Source organism: Trichoplusia ni, chromosome 7 (assembly GCF_003590095.1).
Source record: "Trichoplusia ni isolate ovarian cell line Hi5 chromosome 7, tn1, whole genome shotgun sequence".
Taxonomy (NCBI): domain Eukaryota; kingdom Metazoa; phylum Arthropoda; class Insecta; order Lepidoptera; family Noctuidae; genus Trichoplusia; species Trichoplusia ni.
In genome coordinates, this window is record NC_039484.1 from 8,419,704 (window position 1) to 8,430,418 (window position 10,715).

At 36.3% G+C, this 10,715-nt stretch overlaps 1 protein-coding gene and 1 pseudogene across 1 annotated transcript; one reads left to right on the forward strand and one right to left on the reverse strand.

Annotated features, from left to right (window-relative positions):
- Positions 1–658: 658 nt before the first annotated feature.
- Positions 659–5,686, reverse strand: LOC113495704 (annotated as a pseudogene).
- Positions 5,687–6,241: 555 nt separating this feature from the next.
- LOC113495703 (prohibitin-2-like) lies at positions 6,242–7,503 on the forward strand. Its single transcript, XM_026874590.1, has one exon. The coding sequence runs from the start codon at positions 6,352–6,354 to the stop codon at positions 7,249–7,251; it is 900 nt and encodes a 299-aa protein (XP_026730391.1). The 5' UTR covers positions 6,242–6,351; the 3' UTR covers positions 7,252–7,503.
- The last annotated feature ends 3,212 nt before the right edge of the window (positions 7,504–10,715 follow it).

Sequence of the window (10,715 nt, forward strand, 5' to 3'; positions counted from 1 at the left end):
ATATTTAAGTATAAAATTAAATTATTGTTGTTGTTGATATTTTGCCGGCTTTTGAACGACACCACTCTTTATTAATATTATTGCTATTGTTGAGAGTTATTGCCAAATTTTTATTTGTTCTAAAATCTTTTTGTCTTTGTACATATCCATTAAATAAATTATGTACCGAGGATGTTTCGTTTTATTAATCATTCCGAACTTTAACACACGAATTCCCGAATAATAAAATGATGATGAAAGTATGCCTTGGCACTAAATGCATGCAAGACTGTGATCATTAAAACACGAGTGTTAAATACTGAATCCGTTTTATTACAAAAAAAGAACAAAAGCATGACTACAACCAGTCAGTACGTAAACATACAATAATAATAATATTTGTCTTAAAATTACAATATGATGTCTACCTTATTTAACCTCTATTAGAATAACCAAAGTTCGCCTCATCGCATACCGCAATAAGATGTATATCTATTTCAATTTCAATTCAGATACTTTATTGAAGAACAAGCTTACTCAGAATTTTTTATTTCGTTTATAAACAAACTTAGTCCATGAAAGTGTATGTATAATATGTATCTAAGTGATTTGTCAATATAACCTAATTCGGTTGTCGTATTTATTGCAACACGCGTTCAATAAATCTAACCATTAAATCTTCTTAGGAAACAATATTTGGGTCGAATTCACGCCTTGTCAATTTTTTATTCTACGTTGTGACTAATCTCAGCTAGTAACATCGATTTTACCACATACATTTTACCAACGAAATAATTATATAACAACTCGTCATTTATTTGTATGAAAATATATATAACAGTTTAAAGAGTATCTATTTAAACATATTCTCCTGTTCAGTGCATTTACTATAAGTTTTTAAAGTATGATAGTTGCCAGTGTAAAAAAGACAGACATGGGAGAGAGGAATTGTAGGGCGCCATTTTATTTATACAATGGCAACCTTGCTTTAAGAGCTCTAGTAAACGCACTGTATGCTACATCTATGATCTATCGTGGCAAGTTCATTCCCTTGTGCTACGAGTGAAATTATTCCATGTAATAACAACAGAATCGAATCGTATTATGTTTGCTACAACTGCTCATGAGAAATATATCTGTCGGGCCTCGGCGGGAGACTGTTCCATCGGCAGTATGGGCATTTCAATCTGAAAAATGCAAATTTAGTTCATGATTTGTAACAAAATAGCTGCGATTGTGGAGGGGTGCAATGATAAGCATGGCGACTTGTACAATAGATCCTATTTAATTTTAATCTATTGTTGAAATTCATGTGCAATAAACAACAATCCATTACATGAATGTTGATTCATGTTTGTTCACACTTGAATAAAATATAATCAGAACTTGATGTGAACGTATATGTCGATGATTGATATATGAGTTTGAATGCCAACTGTAATGTATAAGGCGACTATCACATGCCCCTAATGTTTTCTTAGATAAAGATTCGATAATTATATTAACGTCGTACTTAGTGTCAACTTCCTAATCTCCGAAGAAGTAATGCAATACAAAAAATGGAGTGTTTTTATATCAGATGTAAACCAGAAATGATAACGAATATCAAGACGTTTGTTATTTATTTTTTTATCAAGCAAAAAGTTTTAACCTGTAAAATACTCCTAGCCTAAATGCTGTGCAGAAGCGTCACCATAAATAATTATCTCTGTTTATCCGCACAAAAAAGACAGAATATTATGGATCAACATTTTTCCAACAACTTGGCTGTAACATATTTGTACAGAATAAAAGTAAGTGCTATACTAACTTGGCTCCCATGGCGAGTTTGTTTGAGCGCGTCCCTAGATATGACGTGTCCGCACAGCAGCCGCATCGGCGGGTTCTGTTCCGACGCCTGCTGCCGCAGGATGGGACACGCGAACACCGAGTGGTAGCCGCCGCCATCCTCACCAAGATCAACCTGGAATATAAAAAGTTTTTATTTAGTTAGTAGACCACAGTACGAAAATGCGGGAGTCGTTTATGTTATTGTGTGTTGCTACGTATCAACAATGACGTTATATGTGGTTTATGTTCTTCGGTATGAGGCCGACGTTTCTTTTATAGTGTACTGGCGAACGTTAAATGGATGTCTTACTGCAAATATTAGCAGGTAACCGTAAAAAAGTATTAGGATGAAATTCCTTCAGCAACCAAATACAGTCAAAGATGCTGAGAGGTTATTTACGGGTCACTCAAAAATTTCTTTAAATTTATTAATATGCAGTGGATAAACATAATGTTTGTATGTGATGTGCAGAGTATTGTATGTGCATACCTCGAAGGGCAGCTCGTCGTCGGACCAGGCGGCGATGACGTGCGGGTGCGACATCTTGGCGCGGGATGTCGTGCAGCGCGGGCAGCACGCGCGCGCCCGCCAGCACGCCGCCCGCCAGCGGCGACAGCGGCGCCAGCCGCAGCAGCGCGCACGCCTCCTTGATGAACAGCTCGGCTGCCTCCGCGCCTGCATCGAGACAGTAGCACACTCAAACAAACACTGCATTATAAACACATGTCTAGGCATCCGTTAAGGATAATGACGCCCGATACTTTTACTACTACTGCAATCATCCACTGTCAACAACAAAAATCAATCATAATTAAAATATTTTGACGTTGAAAATTGACCCCTGTCATGTATTACACGTATTGCACTTTCATTGTTGAAGTGTAGACACGAAACTTTAGTGATCATGAAATGGGTAAATAGACGAAAAAATATATTTTTCATAGTAAATTATTCGTAATGTAAATAATTCGTGTGGTAGTGTGTTGGCATCGTACCGAGCGCCTTGGGGTCGAGCAGATGCTGGTAGATGCTGGGCGCGGGCCCCGCGCCGGGCGTGCACCAGGCCAGCGCGCACACGGCGGCCTGCAGCGCGCGCTCGTGCCGCGCCGCGTGCGCCGGGAACTGCCGCCGCGCGTACTCGATGGCCGCGCCCACGCCCTGCTCGCGGGCCAGCTGCGACCAACACACCATTTAAAATAACTTCAGATAATTGCCACAAATTTTAGACATAATTTGAACAATTATCTATTTTCTAGGATGCTTGTGTTCTACAAGCACAAGCTAAGTCCTAGAAAAGTCAGGACACAAGCATTGTGCAGAAAGGTATCATTTGCATTTCATGTTTTTATTTCTTCACCATTTCAAGTCAACAATACCACAACTGACAACAGGTAACACACCTTGAGTGCCTGCATCCTATGCAAAGTGAAGGGTAGTGGAGAGTTGTGTAACTCATGAGCGCGGCGCTCGACCCAGTGCAGGGCTGCACTGGGGTCGCCCTCAGCAAGCGCGGCCGCACAGCGCTGTAGTAATGCAAAAGTGCAAGTCCGCTCCACTCCTGTAACATTCGCTTCTGCCACGAAGGTATCGCCCACGTCTTCTAAACCCTGTTGGATGTTTTTGATAAAAATATTTTTTTAGTACATGCATGTAATATCTATGTACAATAGTCGTGTTTTAAGGCGGAGTACTGGTCCCTCAGAAAATTAACTATGCAACGTGCAATACCACTTAGCAAGGATAACATGCAGAAAAAAGCATGTTTAACCAACCATTCAGAGAAAATAATTGAAGGTTTATGTTAATAACTGTGAAATTATACAGTTTTTATCATGATACTGTTCTATAATAATTTGTGAGATATTAGTTTTACTTACCTGTCTATATAAATGTTGTGCGATAGCTTGTTCCATGATAGGCCTATTGACATCATTACAAAATGACTCAGCCTTTGGTGCCACCGAGGCATAGTCAGCTATAAAGTGCCTATCAATAGATTTTCCCACTCGCGATACTGTAGCATGAAGTTCTCTATGCTCTATGGAGTAAAACGAAAATTAAGATAAATATGAATGTGAAATGTTTATAAAGACTTCATGTTATTACACAATACATATACACATTTCTATGTGTTTATACGAGTACACGTCTAGTGAAGTAGAAGTGAGTTTAGAAGCATTCATCCCAGTATGCATTGAAGTAGAACTTACCAGTAGACATCTGAAACACAGCCTGTTTAACAGAAGCTGCCAGGTCAGTCACTGACATGGCCTGTGCTGGTATGAGCGGGGTGTTGGCAGGTTCTAGAAAAAAAATATAAGGTCAATGTTTGTTTAATATATAACAGCAATTATTTGATTTTATGTTTGTTAGAAAATAACAAAGTTTCTTTAGTGTTTGTATGTATTGGTTCACAAATCAATGTAATAAATAAGATATATGCAACTATTATTGTTTACAAGAATAAGATGTGGATCTGAAAGTGGGTATTCTTTAGTAATCGGCTGCATTAATAGGAGGGTGGGATGGGGGAGGGGGGAGGGGTGGTGCCCAGGATATACCCCCTAAAGGGAAAAGATGCGGAAACGTATATTTTTTGAGATTTTTTTAAATTTAGTTTTGAGGTTAGGAGTGTCAAAAACGGTGTTATTGGCTCGGTCGACGGAGCCCCGCTTCGCGGGGCTCCTACTTCTGGGTGGTTTAAAAATAAATAACCACGAAGTGGTTGGCGGGTCTATTCGCTCGCTTCGCTCGCTCAACGACCCCGCCAACCACTTCTAACCTAACCTGTCCATGTCGGGGTGCTCCGAGTCGGGGTGTTAACTATGATGATGGTTCTAGATTTAGTTTTATACATTTCAACATTTTACATAAATTTCGATTTATATGATAATCATCATAACAATTTAGAAAATCACAATACGAAAACACGGAACATAAACAATCGCGAACGAAAAGCGAATGAACTAAATGAACTATTGGAATGTAATTACACTCTTTGACAGTTGAGTGACACTTCAAATATGACGGTTAGAGTGAGAAAACACTAGTTTTTGCCATACATTATAAAATTTTCTGTTTCATTTGAGAATTAACCTCAAAACTTTAATTTAAGATTTCTCAAAAACTACACATTTCCGCACAAAAAACACTTTATATTATAACTCGGGCATCATTGCCGATCTATTAAAACCAAAAACACCCAGTAATTCGTGCAGCCGTTTCTAAAGTCAACCCTATTATAATGTTGATAAGCAAGAATCAAGTATTTTAAAGAGAAATGAAAAACCCAGTCAATGTGGTCTGCTTTGTTTATCTGCTTGCATGACATTCAATAATATTTTACTTATATTCGACGACATACTCATAAAGCAAGACATACGTATGTGGTAGATGCGCAAATAGTCAAAACCACACAACAGCCCTAAATAAATAAAAAATGAAAAATACCATGTCATGGCCCCAAAAAATATACACAAACACACAAACATGACACTGAACAAAGGACACTTACGTTTAGCTATTTCCTTCCTTAAATCTTCCACTTGGTCTATTATATCTTGTAAAACTCTGTTTGTATTATCATTTAGAGAGTTAAATTTTGTTAAAGCTTTATCCAAATCTTGTTCAACCCCAAGACACGAATCCATGGTTAAGTGATCACAATATCGTGGTATATAAACACCGTTACGTAGTTCTAGCAGTAAATACGGCAAATGTTACTAGGAAAGTCACGTTTAATAGCTATGTAATTTAAACAATTTAGATGTATTTTATGAAAACAGACATTTTGCTTTCTACTGAATTTCTAAATTACACAGATAAAAATGAAATGTCATTTACTTTTAGCACTTTCAAAATATTGGCTGTATTGGCTACAGAAATAAACAAGAGAGTTGCAAAGAGTTGCTAGGTATAATACTTTTAAGTTATTATATTAAAATTTGCTTATTTCTTTGTGAAGGAAGATTGCATTTAAAAATCTGTTTAAATTAAATAAAGTCAGATTATAATATAATTCCTGTTTTCATGCATTTACAACCCAACAGGGTAGCAAAAATCTTTTATTGACACAGCGTGCGTCTCAGGATTAACGATTTTTATTCAGTACATTATTTACAAAAGTTTAAACATTGTTAAGGATAAAAGAAGGAGCCCTAAATTGTTATTATTACACTACATTTTTATAAGACTGATTCTGTAAGCAACCAAAAATACTAAAATTCATGCTCTTAACTCTTGTCTTAAGGAAATGATATGGCATAGCTCTTTTAATACATTTTAAATGTTATTGTCAGTTTTTTTTCTGAGAAATACATAAGAATAGATATAAAACTGAATTCCACAATTTAACTGACTGGTTTTTCATTTGTAACGAGAATATTTTTTTTTATTTTTCAATAGATTATCTATCTACCATTCTTGAAGTCTATGGTTATTGCACAATTGTTCGATTTCGACCCGAATAGTTAGGTTAGAAATTTTTTGTTGGAAAATTTATTGAAATTTATTAAAACTATACTTACTGTTACTTTACAAATATGGCACAAAGTAAGCTGAACGACATGGCGGGCAAATTTGCCAAGGGTGGACCACCTGGTCTTAACGCCGGTCTGAAAGTAGCTGCAGTAATAGGTGCGGCGGCTTATGGCATCTCGCAATCATTGTTTACCGTGGAAGGTGGTCATCGGGCCATCATGTTCAACAGGATAGGAGGTATACAAAATGACGTTATGAGCGAGGGTATGCACTTCCGAATTCCTTGGTTCCAGTATCCTATCATATACGACATCAGATCTCGTCCTAGGAAGATTTCATCACCCACCGGTTCTAAGGATTTGCAAATGGTTAACATCTCTTTGAGAGTACTATCACGTCCAAACTCTAGCTCGCTCCCCACCATGTACAGACAACTTGGCACCGACTATGATGAAAAAGTATTGCCTTCCATCTGTAATGAAGTATTAAAATCAGTTGTTGCCAAGTTCAATGCCTCCCAGTTGATAACTCAGCGTCAGCAGGTCTCACTGTTGATCAGGAGGGAGCTGGTGGAGCGTGCTGCTGACTTCAACATAATTTTGGATGATGTTTCCTTGACTGAATTAAGTTTCGGTAAAGAATACACTGCTGCTGTTGAAGCTAAGCAGGTAGCCCAACAAGAAGCTCAGCGTGCTGCTTTTGTTGTTGAAAGAGCAAAGCAAGAGCGTCAGCAGAAAATTGTACAAGCTGAGGGAGAAGCTGAAGCTGCTGAAATGTTGGGTAAGGCCATGGGAATGAACCCTGGTTACCTCAAGCTGCGTAAGATTCGTGCTGCCCAAAGCATCTCCAGAATGATTGCTCAATCACAGAACCGTGTGTTCCTCCCGGGCAACAGCTTGATGATCAACCTGCAAGACCCCACCTTTGACGACCTTTCCGAGAAGCTGACTAAGAAGAAGTAACATGAGGCTGAGAGTGTGTCAGCTGAAGGCCTGGAGCCAGCGACCACTCTTACAGATGTTGATGCTGCTGTTATAATAGGTGGAGCTGCTTCAGTTGTTGTTTAAGCATTTTTCAAGACGAATAACATAAGCATTATAAATTGTGTGAACAGTCAGCCTACTCACAAAATATACTATTGCATTTTACGTTATTTAGTTGTAGGTTTATAGTATGTATGGGAATCTAATTGAAATAAAAAGGTTCAAAATTAATTTGTTGTTATTATTTTTTGTTGGCCTTAATGCATTAGGTGAAGCTACTTATTCCAAAATAATTTATGGTTAAAATTTAAATACATTAGGTAATATTATCTTTACGAGTATTATCCACTAATCAGATTACAAAGCTGTAGTCCAGTCAAGCAAATAAAGCCCTCAGCTCAACTGTATAGGGATGTTTAAAAACGAGTGTATTGTTGCTTTTTAACCTTCATTTAAAAATCTAGGACGTGATGGTGAACTCAAATTAGTTCTGACCTGTGGCTTTTTTATTCGAAAATGAAAATGGTTAAGCCAAACAAGCTGACTTCTCGGTTTGAGCAACGTAATGTCTGTAATAAACTACAACCACCATGAATTTTATTAATCTCTTATAAGGCTGAAGCCACACTAGTTTCAATCGTCAATGCCTATTATGCTGGGTCCACACTAGTGGCTAACATCATTATCCATTAACGTAATAATTATTACGTTAGATAGAATTAAGCTATCGCCTAACACTAAGCGACAATGTTAATGCGTTAACTTGTGGCTACACCTACGGTTGTCGTTGATAATCGCGATAATTAATGGCATTTTTCGTTAGTGTGGCCCTAGCTCAAACTTAATAATTATATCAGTAGCTCGAATTCGTTTTGTCTCCACGAAATACCTACAATAGTTTTTTAGCTACTCTGGAACGACCGTCCATGTCTGTTCTCTTGACCGTGGGTGTTCCGCAGATGCAGACGCAGAGTACAAAATACATATAAATATAAATAAAATATTATATTTTTTCCCGTTCATGTAACTCTATTTCTCATAGCCTAGAAATAGGCTAGGTATATAACGTAAAAAAATGAAATCTCGTATCATTAGTTCCAGAGATCAGCGCGTTCAAACAAAAAAGTCTACAGTTTAATAATATTAGAATAGACCTTATGTTCCACAAATAAACTGCCGAAATTTTTGTATGTAGGTAACTGGTAAAAAATATGCATATATATGGGTGGATTTTAGATCCAGGCCTAATAAGCGAGAAAACTGGGGAGCTGTTTTATTTTCGGTTCAATCAAGCTTCTTAAATTAAACAAACATTAAAAAAGTTATGCAATATCCCAAAAATCTATGCATTTTAATCTTATTCCTATGCTTTATAGCGATCAAAGGCAGCATGCAGGGGTTAATATATCGTTATATACCTACCTACACCATTGTGTATGTACATCTTCACATATTATGCATTATTATCTTACCTATTTTTGTGCCAACATTCTGACTACATAGCATAGCATTAATTTAATAAGTATATACTTAGTTGTGTTTTTATTGATATAAATAGTTATGGCTACTTTAAAGCAGTTAATGTTATGCTATAATTGGTCAGTAGCTGATATCTGGAGTGACTTTGGCTACTTTCAGATTTAATATTTATATTTGAAAAGTAAAATAAGACTAAATACTGTCCAGTTCCGCTCGCAGCTCACGCGTTTGCCACCACTTCCATCTAGTCGGGCTATTCACTGATCGCATTATATAAAGATATTTTAAATAAAAGTAAGGATGTAATAGAAAAAAAAAATTGGACAGAATAATGCAAAATCCAAATAAAACCTAATTAACATTTTAGTTAAATTCCACGCGAACGAAGTCGCGGGTACAGATAGTCCCATATAAAACAACTTGTGTTTATCAAATGGACAGTAGGGAACCAAACTGTATGGATAACCAAGTGGTATAGGAACCACAAATAATCAACAGTTTAGGCAATGAAGGTTCGATCCACATACTTGTAGTTCAAGCATTCAGTAGTGTGATGCCTAAATATTTGTTCTGACCATGTGTGTAAAATTAAATAAAATTTCTCAACACAGATTTCCTGCGACAAAAATTGAATTAGGTTGAAGCATTTGTCTATCGGAGGCCAACATTAAAACTTGATTCATTTAACAAGTATTTATTAATACCTTACTACAAAATATTCCATATTATATTTCACTATAAGAGCCATCTCTTAAAATATATACAACAATACAATACAAGTACTTCAATGTTATTGCAATTTAATAATTTAAATTATAAACATTTCCATTATATGAATGAGTGGCACCTAACAAATTAATAGTGACTTTACATAAAATAAAAATCTATGGTTAATTTCTCAAACAATGTTTATTACACTAACGGATATAATATAATATATGCATGTGTTCTTTCTACTTTTTCAATGCAGATGGTTGGGGTAGCCGGAATTTGGACATTTCAACTTCAGCTTCAAAGAAACTGGTGCTGTCGTATTGGTAATATTCTGGCACTTTGTAAGCTCCAGTCTTCTGAGGATCAACACCAGGGCCCAGTGGTTGATTTGCAGGATGGATAACATTACTGCTTAGTCCAGGAACATCAGGAACCGTCTGAGATGATTGTGCAGACGATGAAGGAGTGCTCTGAGGACCCTCGCTGAAGAAACGAGGCAAAACTCGTAACGAGTTCCTTCTTAGGACATTCATTTTTTTTTAATTATTACACAACCACAACAACCAAAAAAAGTGCAATATTTTGACATTGACAAGTCGCTGAACAGCTGGTTCGTCCACAGATTACTGTCAGATAGTATAGTCTTTTCAAATTACAGCCAACTAATTAACTAATTTGAATTTAGGTGTGTTTATTGTTGTTCTAATTATTTCTTTATAGAGAATTTTACAAAAGAAAATCATCGTGAGATACGCTCTAAATATGAATAAAATTTGGAATAGTCAACCTTCAATAATCCAGTTTGTTGATTAGTCCCAAAAATACCTACATAATTACAAAATTGTTCAATTTTTCTGTAAATGAAAAAGGCCTAAACCAGCTCTAGTCAACTTGTGGCTCGCGATCCACAATGCGCTTTCATTGCGGTTTATTTTATTATTTTAGCGTTAACAAAATATATACCTAAAGTGCAAGGTGTAGTCAGATTTTGCGAAATGAATTATATGTTAAATTCTCTTACACTTAAAGTTTTGTACTTAATTAGGTATTTGTGTGATATGGATTGTTAACGCTTCGGCGGAACATCAGCCCGCAGTAGTGATGCTATTATACAATCATCTTTTTAATTCATTCAGTTGACACTTCTGTGTTATAAAATAATTTTGATATATATGATATTAAAAATAATTGTTATCATTCAACAAGTGCTTAAGTCGATTTTTCACAATCGATTTTGTTACAAAATAAAT